This window comes from Scyliorhinus canicula, chromosome 3 (genome assembly GCF_902713615.1).
Source record: "Scyliorhinus canicula chromosome 3, sScyCan1.1, whole genome shotgun sequence".
In the NCBI taxonomy this organism is placed as follows: domain Eukaryota; kingdom Metazoa; phylum Chordata; class Chondrichthyes; order Carcharhiniformes; family Scyliorhinidae; genus Scyliorhinus; species Scyliorhinus canicula.
The window spans coordinates 19431724-19450187 of record NC_052148.1 but is presented as its reverse complement, the minus strand read 5'-3'; the positions used below and the strand labels follow the sequence as shown (position 1 = coordinate 19450187).

General features: G+C 47.1%; 1 protein-coding gene across 1 annotated transcript in view; it reads left to right on the top strand.

Moving 5' to 3' along the window:
• Positions 1-18464, top strand: part of LOC119963845 (dedicator of cytokinesis protein 2-like) — a 1353280-nt gene that overhangs the window by 1022880 nt on the left and 311936 nt on the right. The window contains 1 exon segment of the mRNA XM_038793193.1: positions 12239-12297. Coding sequence (XP_038649121.1) covers positions 12239-12297 — 59 coding nt within the window.

Genomic DNA, 18464 nt, shown 5'->3' with positions numbered 1-18464 from the left:
TTCCAGGTACTCACTACCCTCTGAGTAAAAAACTTGCCTCGGACATCTCCTCTAAACCTTGCCCCTCGCACCTTAAACCTATGCCCCCTAGTAATTGACCCCTGTACCCCTGTGGAAAAGCCTCTGACTATCCACTCTGTCTATGCCCCTCACAATTTTGTAGACCTCTATCAGGTCGACCCTCAACCTCCGCCGTTCCAATGAGAACAAACCAAGTTTATTCAACCACACCTCATAGCTAATGCCCTCCATACCAGGCAACATCCTGGTAAATCACTTCTGCACCCTCTCTTAAAGCCTCCACATCCTTCTGGTAGTGTGGCGACCAGAATTGAACACTATACTCCAAGTGTGGCCTAACTAAGGTTCAATACAGCTGCAATATGACTTGCCAATTCTTATACTCAATGCCCCGGCCAATGAAGACAAGCATGCCGTATGCCTTCTTGACTACCTTCTCCACCTGTGTTGCCCCTTTCAGTGACCTGTGACCTGTACACCTAGATCTCTCTGACTTTCAATACACTTGAGGGTTCTACCATTCACTGCATATTCCCCACCTGCATTAGGCCTTCCAAAATGCATTACTTCACATTTGTCCGGATTAAACTCCATCTGCCATCTCTCCACCCAAGCCTCCAAACGATCTAAATCCTGCTGGATCCTCTGACAGTCCTCATTGCTATCCGCAATTCCACCTACATTTGTGTCATCTGCAAACTTACTAATCAGACCAGTTACATTTTTTTCCAAATCATTTATATATACTACAAACAGCAAAGGTCCCAGCTCTGACCCTGCTGAACACCACTCGTCACAGCCCTCCAATTAGAAAAGCACCCTTCCATTGCTACTCTCTGCCTTCTATGACCCAGCCAGTTCTGTATCCATCTTGCCAGCTCACCTCTGATCCCATGTGACTTCACCTTTCATACCAGTCTACCATGAGGGACCTTGTCAATGGCCTTACTGAAGTCCATATAGACAACATCCACTGCCCTACCTGCAACAATCATCTTTGTGACCTCTTCGAAAAACTCTGTTAAGTTAATGAGACACGACCTCCCCTTCATAAAACCATGCTGCCTCTCACTAATATGTCCATTTGCTTCCAAATGGGAGTAGATCATGTCTCAAAGAATTCTCTCCAGTAATTTCCCTACCACTGACTTAAGATTATCCTTGCTACCCTTCTTAAACAAAGGAACAACATTGGCTATTCTCCAGTCCTCTGGGACATCACCTGAAGACAGCGAGGATCCAAAGATTTCTGTCAAGGCCTCAGCAATTTCCTCTCGAGCCTCCTTCAGTATTCGGGTGTAGATCCCGTCCGGCCCTGGGGACTTATCTACCTTAATATTTTTCAAGACGCCCAACAGCTCGTCTTTTTGGATCTCAATGTGACCCAGGCTATCTACACACCCTTCTCCAGACTCAACATCCACCAATTCCTTCTCTTTGGTGAATACTGATGCAAAGTATTCATTTAGTACCTCGCCCATTTCCTCTGGCTCCACACATAGATTCCTCCCATGCCTCTCAGTGAGCCAACCCTTTCCCTGGCTCCCCTCTTGCTTTTTCTGTATGTGTAAAAAGCCGTGGGATTTTCCTTAACCCTATTTGCCAATGACTTTTTGTGACCTCTTCTAGCCCTCCTGATGTCTTGCTTAAGTTCCTTCCTACTTTCCTTAAATTCCACACAGGCTTTGTCTGTTCCCAGCATTCTAGCCCGGACAAATGCCTCCTTTTTCTTTTTGACGAGGCCTACAATATCTCTCGTTGTCCAAGGTTCCTGAAACTTGCTGTGTTTATCCTTCTTCCGCACAGGAAGATGAGGTCCTGAATTCCTTTCAACTGACATTTGAAAGCCTCCCACATGTCAGATGTTGATTTACCCTCAAACATCCTCCCCCAATCTTGGTTCTTCAGTTACCACCCAATATTGTGATAATTAGCCTTCCCCCAATTTAGCACATTCACCCGAGGACCACTCTCATCCTTGTCCACCAGCTATTTAAAACTTACTGAATTATGGCCAGTGTTCCCGAAATTCTCCCCTACTGACATTTTTACCACCTGGCTGGGCTCATTCCCCAATACCAGGTCCAGTACAGCCCCTTCCCTAGTTGGATTGTCTACATATTGTTTTAAGAAGCCCTCCTGGATGCTCCTTACAGACTCTACCCCGTCCAAGCCCCTAGCACTAAGTGAGCCCCAGTCAATATTGGAGAAGTTGAAGTCTCCCATCGCAACAACCCTGTTGTTTTTACTTGTTTCCAAAATCTGTCTACCTATCTGCTCCTCTATCTCACGCTGGCTGTTGGGAGGCCTGTAGTAAACACCCAACATTGTGACTGCACCCTTTTTATTCCTGATCTCGACCCATATAGCCTCGCTGCCCTCTGAGGTGTCCTCCCATAGTACAGCTGTGATATTCTCCCTGACAAGTAGCGCAACTCCGCCACCCCTTTTACATCCCCCTCTATCCTGCCTGAAACATCTAAATCCTGGAATGTTTAGCTGCCAATCCTGTCCTTCCCTTAACCGGGTCTCTGTAATGGCAACAACATCATATTTCCAAGGACTAATCCAAGCTCTAAGTTCATCTGCCTTACCCGTAATACTTCTTACATTAAAACATATGCACTTCAGGCCACCAGGCCCACTGTTTTCAGCAACATCTCCCTGACTGCTCTTCCTCACAGCCATACTGGCCCTATTCCCTTGTTCTCCCTCTTCTGACCTATTGCTCCGGTACCCACCCCCCTGCCATACTAGTTTAAACCCTCCCATTTGACACTAGCAAACCTCACGGCCAGGATGCCTCTCCAGTTTAGATGCAACTCTTCCTTCTTATACAGGTCACACCTGCCCCGGACGAGCTCCCAATGGTCCAGATAACAGAAACCCTGCCTCCTACACCAGCTGTTTATCCACGGGATTAGTTGCTCTATCTTCCTATTTCTAGCCTCACTGGCACGTGGCACAGGGAGTAATCCCGAGATTACAACCCTAGAGGTTCTGTCTTTTAACTTTCTGCCCAGCTGGTTGAACTCCTGCTGCAGGACTTCATGCCCCTTCCTGCCTATGTCGTTAGTACCAATATGTACATAGAACATAGAACGATACAGCGCAATACAGGCCCTTCGGCCCTCGATGTTGCACCGACATGGAAAAAAACTAAAGGACATCTAACCTACACTATGCCCTTATCATCCATATGCTTATCCAATAAACTTTTAAATGCCCTCAATGTTGGCGAGTTCACTACTGTTGCAGGTAGGGCATTCCACGGCCTCACCACTCTTTGCGTAAAAAACCCACCTCTGACCTCTGTCCTATATCTATTACCCCTCAATTTAAGGCTATGTCCCCTCGTGCTAGCCACCTCCATCCGCGGGAGAAGGCTCTCGCTGTCCACCCTATCTAACCCTCTGATCATTTTGTATGCCTCTATTAAGTCACCTCTTAACCTTCTTCTCTCTAACGAAAACAACCTCAAGTCCATCAGCCTTTCCTCATAAGATTTTCCCTCCATACCAGGCAACATCCTGGTAAATCTCCTCTGCACCCGGTCCAAAGCTTCCACGTCCTTCCTATAATGAGGCGACCAGAACTGTGCGCAATACTCCAAATGCGGCCGTACTAGAGTTTTGTACAACTGCAACATGACCTCATGGCTCCGGAACTCAATCCCTCTACCAATAAAGGCCAACACACCATAGGCCTTCTTAACAACCCTATCAACCTGGGTGGCAACTTTCAGGGATCTATGTACATGGACACCGAGATCCCTCTGCTCATCCACACTACCAAGAATTTTACCATTAGCCAAATATTCCACATTCCTGTTATTCTTTCCAAAGTGAATCATCTCACACTTCTCCACATTAAACTCCATTTGCCACCTCTCAGCCCAGCTCTGCAGCTTATCTATGTCCCTCTGTAACCTGCAACATCCTTCCGCACTGTCTACAACTCCACCGACTTTAGTGTCGTCTGCAAATTTACTCACCCATCCTTCTGCGCCCTCCTCTAGGTCATTTATAAAAATGACAAACAGCAACGGCCCCAGAACAGATCCTTGTGGTACGCCATTCTGAACATTTCCCATCAACCAGCACTCTCTGTCTTCTTTCAGCTAGCCAATTTCTGATCCACATGTACAACGGCCTCTGCCTGTTTGCCCTCCCCCTTCAGGATGCCTGCTACCCGTTCGGAGACATTCTGGACACTGGTACCAGGGAGGCAACATACCATCCTGGAGTCTCTTTCACGTCCACAGAGGCACCTATCTGTGCCCCTAACTATAGAGTCCCCTATGACTGTTGCTCTTCTGAGCTTTGACCCTCCCTGCTAAACATCAGAGCCAGCCGTGGCGCCACTGCTCTGGCTGCTGCTGTTTTCCCAGAATTCCCACAGTGTAGAAAGAGGATGTTTGGCCTATCAACTCTGCACTGACCCTCTAAAAGAGCACCCTACCTAGGCCCACTCCCCCATCCTATCTTTGCAACTCCACCTAACCTGCACATCCCTGGACACTAAGGGCAATTTTAGCATGGCCAATCCACCTAACCTGCACATCTTTAGACTGTGGGAGGAAGTTTGAGCACCCGGAGGAAACCCACAGATATACCATCAATTACCACGAGACGAGAATGGTGAAACAATCAAGTTTATTGAACAAGATGTTGTGCTCCTGTAGCTGGAACCAGAATGGAAGCAGCTCAGGGCAGCATACACTTTATACGCCGCCTACTGGGCGGAGCCAGCAGGCAGGGATTTACCGTTGTACCTGTAATATACGGGCATTGCCGTAATACATACAATATATCATTAGTGGTATTTATCACACCCACGCAGACACGGGGAGAAAGTACAAACTCCACACAGACAGCTACCCTAGGCCGGAATTGAACCCTGCTCCCTGGTGCTGTCAGTGAGAGGGAAGGATCACTTTGTCTGATGTGAATAAGTCATGAAGGGGCAGTGAAGGGTCAATGGATCTTCACCCTTGCGGCACAGGCCAACCTCGCTGTCGATGACGGCCCTCTCCTCAGTCTCTGCTCTTAGAGGCTGAGGACATAGATCTTGGTACTCTGCCTCCCGTGTTGGTCCTTTCCCACTTATTTTGGGCTATCTTCTGCGGGGCAAAGAGAGGGCATTGTGAGCTGCACGCTTGATGGGTCGGGGGTGGTGGCATGTGTGGGCACTGCAACTGGACGTGGAGGGGTTGTCCTTTTGGGTGCCAGGGTGTGCTGAGGAAGAAGCGCTGAGGTTGGATGTGGGGAGGGTGTGAGGTGTCAGCCAGCGATTTGCGGGGGGGGGGCGGCAGAACTGATGTCAGGACAGAGGTGGTGACATTCTCTTGCAATATGGTGGACGTTGTTTCTTTTCTTCTGACATTGGACTGTGGTCCTCCTGGTCATGCTGCCCACACTGACTGTCTCCGGCATTGGTGACCCTGCTGCTGGACCTCCAACCCCCTTGAGTGAACAGGCTCTCCCGTCTCGCATCCAGAAGCCTGGCCAGGTCGGCATTGCCAAAGCAAGGAGCAGGTCTGCGCACTGCCGTACATGTGTTGACTGGGGAGTAAGTGGTGAGGGAGCGTTTAAAAGCAGCGCCCCCTTGTTAGCAGCGAGACACTGAGGCGTGAGTCTGGAGAATCGGAAAGCGAGACAGCAGCAATGGCGAGACGCTCGTGGTGGCTCTTTCCAACACTAAGTGCCGTTGAATGTGGACCGCGATCTCGTCAACGCGCCCATCGAGAAACACCCAGCCAATTGTGCCCGAAATGGCACTTAGGAATGTTTCCAATAAAGCGCACCCATTAACTCTGCTGCCAGACCTGCTGTTCTTTCCAACACTCTGTCTTTATTTGGAAACAGAGAGGCCTGGGGTGCATTCACAGAAATCTGTAAGGGCGGCAGGATAAGTGATAAGGCTATTAAAGTGTCACATGACTTTATATGGAGAGGAATAGTACAAAAGCTGGGATGTTTTGCCCAACCATTGTAAAGCCCTGGCTAAGAGCCAGTTACTGGGGCTGGTTTAGCACACTGGGCTAAATCGCTGGATTTTAAAGCAGAGCAAGCAGGCCAGCAGCACGGTTCAAATCCCGTACCAGCCTCCCCGAACAGGTGCCGGAATGTGGCGACTAGGGGCTTTTCACAGTAACTGCATTGAGGCCTACTCGTGACAATAAGTGATTTTCATTTCATTTCAGTTAACCATACTTTAGGAAGGATTTGAAAGCCTCAGAAAGGATGTAGTGGAGATTTTCTCGCTACACTATCAGTGATGGGAGAGTTCAGTTGGGGGGCGGGGGCTCGGTAAATTGTGATTGTTCTCCTTATAGCTTGGAAGGTTAAGGGATAAATCATAAATGTGTTCAAAATCATGAAATGATTTGGTAAAATAAAGAAAGAGATGCTCTTTCCAATGGCAGAAGGATTGGCAGCAAAAATCTACCCCACGGGTCAGAGATTTGCAAAGAAAATGCTGAGATGAGAAGAGGAATTGGATAAATATTTGAAGGAGAAGATGTTGCAGGGCCTCTGGAAAAGAGCAGTGGAATGAGATGAACTGGATAACTCTTTCACAAAGCCAATATAGACCGAGTGGCTTCCTTCACTGCTGTTCCAACCCGTGGCTGCATTACTTATTTGTCTACGGAAGAAGTGAGCGGGATTGCTTGCATGACCTCTTCGCCTCTTTGCAGTGCTATCATCTTACGTGGAGCACAGTTTTATCTCACGGGGTGGCACGGTGGCACAATAGTTAGCATCGCTGCCTCACAGCACCCTGGTTCAAATCCAGCCTTGGGTAACTATCTGTTCGGAGTTTGCACTTTCTCCCCGTGTCTGCCTGGGTTTCCATCAGGTGCTCCAATTTCCTCCTGCAGTCCAAAGTTGTGCTCAGTAAGAAGTCTTACAACACCAGAATAAAGTCCAAGATGTTTGTTTCAAACACTAGCTTTCGGAGCACTGCTCCTTCCTCAGGTGAATCACCTGAGGAAGGAGCAGTGCTCCGAAAGCTAGTGTTTGAAACAAACATCTTGGACTTTAACCTGGTGTTGTAAGACTCCTTACTGTGCTCACCCCAGTCCAACGGCGGCATCTCCACATCAAAGTTGTGCTGGTTAGGTGGATTGACCATGATTAAAAAATTGCCCCTTAGGGCAGCATCGTGGCACAGTGGTTTGCACTACTGCCTACGGCGCTGAGGACCCGGGTTCGAATCCCGGCCCCCGGTCACTGTCCGTGTGCTGTTTGCACATTCTCCCCATGTTTGCGTGGGTTTCACCCCCACAAGATGTGCAGGTTAGGTTGATTGGCCACACTAAATTGGCCCTTAATTGGAAAAGAATAATAATAATTCAGTACTCTAAATCTGTAAAAAAAAATTGCCTCTTAATGTGCAGGGCTGGACAGGTTAGGTGGGTCTATGGGGATAGGGAGTGGGCCTAGGTAGGATGCGCTTTCAGAGGGTCGGTACAGACTCAATGGGCTGAATGGCCTCCTTCTGCACTGCATGACATTCTATTCTATGTTATTCAAGGCTTTATCATTCCTGAGCATGAACTCTTGAAATGTGTCTTTTTATGCGGATCATGGTTAGAGACAGCAATCGTGTAGGGAAATTGAAGAGCAATTTCACTTTGCATCAAGTTCTCCAAGGTCGGCTGCAACATAATTCATGAGCAAAGCAGAATTTACCCATCTTTCCCCAATAGAACTTCAATCACAGTCATATTCAAAATGATGTCCAGTGCTTTCACAGTGGGAGGCTGCCAATGTTCATATTCTGTATCATTGATTTTTGAGTTAGTGTCAATTAATGGCTAACGTGAGGGCACTTCTTGCGCCATGGACCTGTGCTTGCTGTAATTGGATTGAGACTGACAGAACTCATTTTGTTTTAAGATCCTACAACAAAGGGACCATCTCCATCTGAATTGGATTTGAATCCAGGTTTATTGAGCAAAAGCACAATATGTTTCACCAGCATGTCCTCTGCCAAGGAGATTTACCCATCATTCTAATCTACCTGAGTCATACTGAAACTCATTACCCCTCTGTTCCTGATCTTTAAAAGAAATAAACCCATTTAATATGTTCAAGAAGAATTGGAAAAAGGAATCGCATGAACACTCTGTTCACCGCAAGCTTCTGACCAACAGAAGAGTCATTGAATTAACCTTTCTCTTGTAAAATTGCAAAGTGGACACTGTTAACTTTTTTTTTCTTTAAAAAAAATTAAATTTCATAAAATTTTATTTTTTCCAATTAATGGGGCAATTTAGCGTGGCCAATCCACCCAAGCCTGCATATCTGTGGGTTGTGGGGGCGAAACCCACGGAAAACGGGGAGAACGTGCAAACTCCACACGGACAGTGACCCAGAGCCGGGATCGAACCTGGGACCTCGGCTCCCTGAGCAGCAGGGCTGACCCACTGCGCCACTGTGCTGCCCTGACGCTGTTAACTTTTGAGTTTAGTTCAATATGCGGAAATGCATTATCAAACCGAGCGATCAGAGATTGGCAGCCTTAGATCTCCGTAATCTACTCCAGCCCAAGGGATTGGTGCCCACCTCCAATTATGGCACCTTGCACAACCCCTCATTTCAATCCCCCACCCTCGCACCATTGGTGGCCCATCCTTCAGCCTTCCAGGCCCCAAGCTCCAAGCCCCAACTCCCTCACGTAAACCTCTCAGCCTCTCTCTTTTTGTTTACAATACTCTTTATGATTATTGCGTGGCCTAATATCTCCTTACGCTGCTGTGTGTCAAATATTTTTGTTTGATAATGATCCTGTGAAGGATCTTAGGATGCTTGCCTTAGTTCGGGTGCTGTATTAATACAAGCTGGTGCTTTAGGCTATGTGCAGCCACATTCGCTTGCTTAGCAATCTTCTTTCGGTTCCATGGGTGATTTTCTTGGCTGGAACTTTTCGGATGGCGGGGTTCCCCGCCCTGTTGCCAAAGAGTCACCGGGAAACACATCTCCTGATACTGGCTCCCCCCCCCTTAGCCATTTAGCACTCTGAACGTTCATTGGGTAGAGGCGGAACATCCGTCCTTCACTCAGGAGGCGGTTCCGCCTCAGAGAGCTGATGGCCAATGTGATTGTCCCAGCAGCATGGCGGCAGGGACTGGGGAAACAAAGCAGTCCCCAGAGTTTTTTTGTTATCTTGGAGTCCTAAATGTCGGCGGTCTCCTGGCAAGAGATGAGGCCCAGGGAGGTGGGGAGGGAAAAGTGGAGGTCTTGATGTCGAAGACCTTGGAGAGTTAAGGGTGCACCCACAAGAGACCAGACTTAGTTTTGTGTGTGTGTGTGTATGTGTGTGTGTGTGGACGGGGAGGGGGGGTGTCTGATGTGGAAGAGAGGCCAGTGAAGAAGGCTCCCCCTTTCACTGCCCCACTGAGGCCTGGCTGAATAAGATGATTATTCAGTGTTTCCCCTTCAGCTGCACCTCCTGTCTGTGGTAAACGAACCTTCGGTGCTCACTTAAGGACCTCTGTTGAGGCCAGTATGGGCAGGCCAGCCTATGCCTTACCTGTGCCACCGCGTAATGGCGGACAGATCAAGACCGGAGTGTAGTGGGAAGGCTATCTGGGGAATTTTGTGGAACCACCGGCAATAACCGCTCGCCTCCCCCTTCACTTACCCCTCCCACCTGTAACCTAGCTAGCGAGGGAGCATAGAATCTTGCCCCTTGTTCCAAAATGGCATTGCACAGCACATGCACACTTCTAGGGGGCGATTCTCCAAGCCCCGCGCTGGGCTGGAAAATTGCCGCAACCGCGCCACGAGGTGTGGAGAATCGGCGCCGGCGCGTTTGATGCGTGCCAGCCGCGGGCCGCTGGAATCGGCGGTGTTGGCGATTCTCGGCCCGGATGGGCCGAGCAGCCGCGCAGATACGACAGAGTCCCGCCGGTGCCGTTCACCCCTGGTGGCTGCCGGCGGGAACTTTGTGCGAAGGGCCGGGAGGGCAGCCTGTGGGGCAGCGAAAAGCGATCCTTCACCGGGGGGGCCTGAGATGGGGTCTGGCCCACCATCGGGGCCTACTTTCCGGCGAGGTCGGCCCCGGCCGACGCCATGTTGAGTCAGGGCCGGCGCGCAGAAGAAGTCCCCCGGCATGCGCAGGTTGGCACGGTGCCCATTTGGCACTGGGAAGGGAGGCTGGAGCGGCGTGAACTGCTCCAGCACTGTGCTGGCCCCCTGCGGGAGACAGAATCGGGCGTCCCCGTGCCTGTTTCGCGCCGTCATGAAAGTGGCGGCATTCACGACGGCACAAACACTTGCACTCAATTGTGTAGAATCGCTCCCCTGGTCTTGGCTACATCAGACTCCATCTTGGTCAGGGGCAGGAAGCTTCCACCAGTAATGAACAGAGTAGGCCAGTAGATGCCAGTCATTATGGGATGTTGTTCAAACATCGGCGTGGCTGCTATTTTAGAGCTCAATGCTCCTGCTATAGCCCTCACGACTGATGATCCAGATTCACAGTAGATTGCTAAGAATTTAATCTCTAAGAGATCTCTTATCAGCCGGGTGGCAGAGCTCAATTGGTGCAGCTCCTACTGCTAATTTCCCATGATCATATGACCCAGGTAACTTTGTCTCACAGGCATGAAGGGGATCTTCTTCCTTCTGACCTCTCAAACTCAGAGCTGATATCCAGGAAATACGTTAGGTCTTCTGCAGTTAATTGCCCTACTCCTGCCACTTTTCTGTGCTCCAACCACCGTCAGAGGCTTCACTCTGCCCTATTCGTGGCTGGGCCTCCTCAACACTGTGACTCCCAAGCCAAGGACTTCCACTGTTGCTCCTTGCTGCTGCCAGCCTCTCTCTCCCTCGCTCTCAGCCTTCTGGCCTCCTCAGCTTCTCCAGCGCATGCTCTGCACTCCAGACTTTGTCCCCTCTGCTTCAAACAGTGGCTCCAGGCTTCGGGTTCTGCCCCAGCCTGCCAAGGGCATCTTACTTGGAGGGGGCGGCCCAAATGATTAACCCGATTTCCCTTCCAAGCGCCCTTTCATCCACATGGCCAAAGCAGCTGGGACCGGCATGATCGGTAGTCCCGGCTGGAATCGATGTGCTGTATGCCGTGTGGTGGCCTTCACATTTGCCTCAACAATTATCTGCGTTTGTGTCACTTTCTCATGTCTCCCCAAGATTTTATAATAAACATGTACTATCCTGGATGATTCATTACGGCCTGAAAAGAATTATTGTGAACAAAACATCCAGAAATGTGTTATTTTGTGACAAAAGACCAGATGGCCAACTTGTTTATCACCTTGGGCCCATTGTCCCGTTTCTTTATCTCGAGACCCTTTGTCATCATTCCTTGCCAATACAATGACCTTCCTCCTTGCCGACAAAGCATTTTCTCTTTAAACATGATCCATCCCCCGAAGCATCCTGGGAATGAACAAATTAATTATTTAATCAGTTCACGCTGCAGTACGAACCCACTGGGTGGTTGTAAGTCAAAACGAAGCAAAGAATGTACCACAGAATCACAATTGTTACAGCAGAAAAGGAGACCGCTCGGCCCATTGTGTCTGTGCCGACGCTCCGAGTGCCATTCCGTGACCCTGCATGTTTTGCTTTCTCGGAAAATAATCCGATTTCCTTTTGAATGCCTCAGTTGAACCTGCCTCCACCACACTCTTGGGCTGTGAACTCCAGATCCTAACCATTCGCCACGTGAACAAGTTTCTTCTCACATCACCATTGCCACTTTTGCCGATTATCTTAAATCAGTGCCCTGTGGTTCTCGATCCTTCCACCAGTGGGAAGAACTTTGGCTGCTCCACCCTGTACAGAACCCTCAAGATTTTGGACACCTTGATCAAACCTCCTGTCGACCTTTCTCTTCCCCAAGGAGAACAGGCCCCACTTCGCCAATCTATCTACTTAACTGAGATTCCTCATCCCAGGAACTATTCTCCTGAGCCTTTTCTATGCTGTCTCCATTGTCTTCATATCATTCATAAAGTGAGGCACCCAGAACTGGATGCAGTACTCCAGACCAAATCAGTGTTTTAGACATAATAATACATGAGAATCATAATCGTAATCATATCAGAAAGAACAAAATCCTAATTCTACATAAGTGTGTAACTTAGTCAGTTATTTACTGCAAACAAAGGTCTTGGACTTATTCGTGCAGAAGCACTTGTGCTTTAAGAACACATTGACTAATAGTTATCTTCTATATTCTATAGATACAGAGATATGAGAGGCATTATCGGAGCTGCAATCCGTGATATGTGGTACAATCTGGGTAAGGCTCTGGATTTTTCATTTTCTTTCCAATCTACCACCCTTTACATCTTCTGATTGCCATTATTTTCTGTCCTTGAGTTTGAAAGATATTGCAAAAGGAGGATTTGCATTTATAGAACACCTTTCATGCCATCAACAGGTCCCAAAGCATTTTATTGCCGATGAATTAATCTTGTATTGCAGCTACCAGTTTGCACACAGGAAAGTCCCACAGGCAGCAATGTAATATTGACCAGACAATGAACTTTTACTGGTGCTCGTTTGGGGATGAATATTGACCCGAATACAAAGGATCGGTCCCCTGCACCCCTTTGCAGTAGTGCCCAGGAATCGTTTATATTAACAGAGCTCTCGCTCAAACTCAATTGATACTGAAAACGCTCTCATTCATGAAATTTATTAAAATGTAAATGGACACAAGTGGTTAACCTGTTATAGAAATAAACAAACATATTTTTCCAAACCACAAAAAGTAGATATAATCCATTAATAACTTTTTAAAACTGTCAATCAAAATGTGAATATAGTCCCTGGCTGATACGGATGATTTCAACTTTTGAAATTCGGCTAAGCATTCATAGTAGGTTCAGCTATAATAAAAATCATGGGAAAACATTATGTTTGTTTTGATAAATTTAGAGGGCTGGAAAATCGCGTCCAGCGATCTGCCGGACAAACACAGTTCCTGACCAAATCAGAATGGCCTCAACTTATCATCTAATCCAAAGACAGCAGCTCTTACAGTGCAGCGCTCACTCAGTATTGCTCTACATTTCATATTCAAGACCCTGGTTTGGTACTTGATCACACAGGGTCAGATCCTGTGGAACAGGTAGGAAGGTCGAGTCGGGATTCTTCCCGACCTGCAGACCCGCCTTCTTTAAAAAAATTCCCTGGTGTCAAATTTTCATTCTGGAGAGGTGTGGGTGGGATCACCATTTGCCGCTGCCTACAAAGGCAACAGTGGAGGCAGGTGGATAGTGAGGTTGGCAAGCTATAACACCTGCCTCTTTCTACTGGGACATTGGTTGAATTTTAATGTTGAATGTCAGATTCGGCCTCCACCCACCCCTCCCTAACCACTCACCCCAAATACTCACCCATATTCCCCATGACCCTCTCCATGCATTTTCTCAATCCTCATTCCCCCTCCATGCCCTTTCATGCTCCCACGCCCCCTCTATGCCCCTTCAGGTACCCCATGCCTACTTGATGCCACCTCATATTCCCCATGCCCCTTCATATTCTAATGCTCCCTCATGCCCCCTCATATGCCACATCCCTTCTACCCTCCCACATTTCTGCTATAATCACTATTTATCCTCTATAGCCACTTACCCATCATTCACAACAGAAAGACCTCAAGAATCTTTTCTTTCAAATGGAAATGGCAAAACAAATCTTCTAACAATCTCATAGAGCTCTCACTCAAACACAATTGATACTGAAAATGCTCTCATTCATAAAACTCACTAAAATGTAAATGGACACAAGTGGTCAATAGGTTATAGAAACAAACCAACGTATTTTCCCTAACCACAAAAAATATATAATCCTTGAATAACCTTTTAAAACTGTCAATCAAAATGTGAATATAGCTCCTGGCTGATATGGGTGATTTCAACCTTTGAAATTCAGCTAAGCATTCATAATAGGTTCAGCTACAATAAGAAACCATGGGAAAACATTATGTTTGTTTTTATAAATTTAGAGTATCCAATTCATTTTTTTTCTAATTAAGGGGCAATTTAGTGTGGCCAATTCACCTACCCTGCACATATTTTTGGGTTGTGGGGAGGAGACCCACGCAGACATGGAGAGAATGTGCAAAATCCACACGGACAGTGATCCGGGGCTGGGATCGAAACCGAGTCCTCAGCACCTGAGGAGGCAGTGATAACCACTGCGCTACCATGCCGCCCTAAATCCATGGGAAACATTAACAACGGAGTCCACTGAAACTGAAAAACTAGATGATCTCTTTTATTAAACTGCACCAGATGTCCTGCCAACCAAAGCAGTCCAGGAGCAACTGTTTTTTTTCTACAATTAATCGCTACTGGAGGAGGGAGGGGCGGAGGGTGATGGGTGGTTCCCAAGGGCCTCAACAAGATTGGGATGGTAGTGGTGGGGGAGGTGATAAAGCCAGCAGGGGGCCTGAAAGGGGGGAGAAGATGGAGGCTTCTGATCAAAATGGTGCCCCGATCTGCGAACAGGCATTCCTGTTGGCGACATCAGCTCGACAGCAGGAAATCATTCCAAGTACGGCCTCAGCAGGGTGAAACTGTGCAAGGCCAAAAATGTGTCCATAGAAAGTCCAAAATATGCTCAAAAGCTGGCTTTAACTTTTATTCGCTGAATCCCAATGGCAAAATGTACCTCAATGTAATGATCAACTCGCTATTGTAGGCCAAGGCCCTACAATCCATCACTGCTGTAAAAAGACATATCACCTTCAAATAAGTATTGAAATTGAAAGAAGATTTGATTTCATTTCAAAGTCTGTCAAATAAAGAATTCCAAGAGTAGGTGACTAGGTTTTATTTTTTGACGCCACACTCGGACATGGTTCACCTCTATGAGAGGCCGTGGACCACATCTACTTAATGAAGGGCCTGACTGCACTAAAATTGCAGGGCGGAGTGTAAACTGCACACAATGATGCTCATAAAGGCTGGAGTACTGCATGCGGGATGACTGCCCGCACCCTTATCCTGAGTCAACTTAATAAAATCCTGGGCCATTGCTCCTGACTTTGAGGCAAGCATACAATACATGAGTCAGATTGATATCTGTTTTTCAACTTCGCCCTCACTTGTTGTTTTTAAGGATCAAATTCAGTTTGGGGTAAAGTAGGTTTGCTTGAGGAGAGTGTCATAGAAACATAGAAAATAGATGCAGCAGTAGGCCATTCGGCCCTTCGAGCCTGCACGACCATTCGATATGATCATGGCTGATCATGCAAATTCAGTATCCCACTCCCACTTTCTCTCCATAACCCTTGATCCCTCTAGCCGCAAGGGCCACGTCCAGTTACCTATTGAATATATCCAACCAACTGCCCCAACAGTTTTCAGTGGTAGGGAATTCCACAAGTTCACAACTCTCTGAGAGAAGAAGTTCTTCCTCATCTCAGTGCTGAATGGCTTACCCCTTATTCTTAGGCTGTGACCCTTAGTTCTGGACTTCCCCAACATTGGAAACATTCTTCCCACATTCTGCCCAATCCCATCAGGATTTTATATGTTTCTGTGAGATCCCCTCTCATTCTTCTAAACTCCAGTGAGTACAAGCTCAGTCGATCCAATCTTTCTTCATCTGTCAGTCCTGCCATCCCAGGAATTAGTCTGGTGAACCTTCACTGGACACCCTCAATAATAAGAATGTCCTTCCTCAAACTAGGAGATCCAAACCGCACACAACACTCAAGGTGTGGCCTCAGTAAGGCCCTGTATAACTGCAGCAAGACATCCATACTCCTATACCCAAACGCTCTCGCTATAAAGGCAGCATACCATTAGCTTTCTTCCCCGCCTGCTGTACCTGCGTGCCAACCTTCAGCGACTGTTCCACCATGACACCCAGGTCTTGTTACACTTCCCCTTTTCCTAAACTGCCACCATTCAGATAATAATCTGCCTTCCTGTTTTTGTCACCAAAGTGGGTAACCGCACATTTACCTACATTAAATATGCATTTACGAAGTATTTGCCCACTCAGCCAGCCTGTCCAAGTCACCCTGCAGCCTCTTTGCATCCTTCTCACAGCACGCACTGCCGCCCAGCTTAAGGGTGACACGGTAGCACTATTGCTTGACAGCGCCAGGGTTACAGGTTTTATTCCCGGCTTGGGTGACTGTCTGTGCGGAGTCTGCACGTTCTCCCTGTGTCTGCGTGGGTTTCCTCCAGGCGCTTTGGTCCTGAAAGATGTGCTGTTAGGTGAATTGGACATTCTGAATTCTCCCTCAGTGTGCCCAAACAGGCTGCAGAATGTGGCGACTAGGGGATTTTCACAGTAACTACATTGCAGTGTTAATCTAAGCCTACTTGTGACACTAATAAACATTTTAGGTTACAATTATATTATCTGCACATTTGGAGATATTACATGCAATTCCTTTGTCCAAATCATTCACGTATATTGAGAACAGCTGGGGTCCCAGCCCTGAACCCTATGGTACCCCATTAGTCACTTCCTGCCCCTCTGATAAGGACCCGTTTATTCCCACTCTGCCAACCAGCTCTCTACCCATGCCAATACATTACCCCCAATACCATGAGCTTTAATTTTGCTCACTAATCTCTTGTGTGGGACCTTGTCAAAAGTCTTTTGAAATTCCAGATACACAACATTGGGGCTTTTCACAGTAACTTCATTGAAGCCTACTTGTGACAATAAGTGCTTATTATTATCCACTGGTTCACTCTTGTCCACTCTACTGGTCACATTCTCAAAACATTCCAGAAGATTTGTCAAGCATGATTTCCTTTCAGTAAATCCATGCTGACTTGGACCCATCCCGTCCCCACTTTCCAAATGCTCTGTTGTTTCATCCTTAATAATTGACTCCAGCATTTTCCCCACCACCGATGTCAGGCTAAGTGGTCGATAATACCTCATTTTCTCTCTCCGTCCTTTTTTATAAAATGGGGTTACATTAACTACCCTCCAATCCATTGGAACTCTTCCAGAGTTTATAGAATACTGAAAAATGATCACCAATGTGTCCACTATTTTGAGGGCCACTTCCTTTATAGCTGGCTTCCCAAATAGCTGGCTTTTAAAGCAGACCAAGGCAGCCAGCAGCGTGGGTTCAATTCCCAGACCAGCCTCTCCGAACAGGCACCGGAATGTGGTGACGAGGGACAGGACAGTAAGTTCATTTGAAGCTTACTTGTGACAATAAGCCATTTTCATTTCATTTAGTACTCTGGGATGCAGAGCATCAGGCCCTGGGGACTTTTTGGGTTTGAATTTCAGCAATTTCCCCAATACAATTTCCTGACTAATAAGGATTTCCTTCAGTTCTTCCTTCATGCCAGATCCTCTGTCCCCTAGTATTTCTGGAAGGTTATTTGTGTCCAACTTAGTGAAAACAGACCCAAACTATTTGTTCAACGGATCTGCCATCTCCAAGTTGCTCATTATGAATTCACCTGATTCTAACTGGAAGGGACCTACATTTGTCTTCATCAGTCTTTCTTTCGTCACATATCTACAGAAGCCTTTGCAGTCAGTTTTTATGTTTTTTGCAAGTGTATTCTCGTATTCTATTTTACCCTTCCAAATTTGAAGTCCCTCAGGCTTGCTGCTTGTTCTGGCCAATTTATATGCCTCCTCTTTGGCTTGGGCACTATCCCTGATTTCCCTGACTGAGAAGATTAGTGTGAATTTCCCAACACGGGTGCCAATATGCAATATATAGGACACTACAGACAACTGGATCTCTGCTTAACTCCAGGTATAAAACCATAAAGTTGCATTCCTCCCTGTCAAGCTTCAGCGTCTTCAGGTTTGATGGTGGAAAACAAAGAACTAAAAATAGACTGTATTATTGGAAATGTTTGCCTGTTATTGTAACTGACCTCCGCAAACAGGGCAACAGAGTCTCCAGAACAGGCTTTATCATTCCGAGACTCATGAGGAAAGACATGGAAAAACATCATCCAACATTATTATTCCTGATCGCTATATGCAATTACTCCAGCTGGATGGTACACTTGTCTGAATGTCAATTTAGAATGAGCACAGACGGAGCTATGATGATCCTCAATTCCCATCTTTCCCCATAACTCTTTACTGATTAAAAATCTGTCTATCTCAGCCTTGAACATACTTAACGACCCGGCCTCAACAGCTCCCTGCAGTAAACAATCCCACAGATTCACAACCCTCTGAGAGAAGAAAATTCTTCCTCATCTCTGTCTTAAATGGGTGGCCCTTTACTCTGACATTCTGCCCTCTGGTCCTAAACTCTTCCACAAGAGGAAACATCCTCTCAGCATCTACCTTGTCAAGTCCCCTGATAATTTTATATGTCTCAATAATGTCACCTCTCATTCTTCTAAACTTCAATGAGTACAGGCCCAAATTACTCAACCTCTCCTCATAAGAAAATCCCTCCGTTCCCGGCATCAACCTAGTGAATCTTCTTTGGACTGCCTC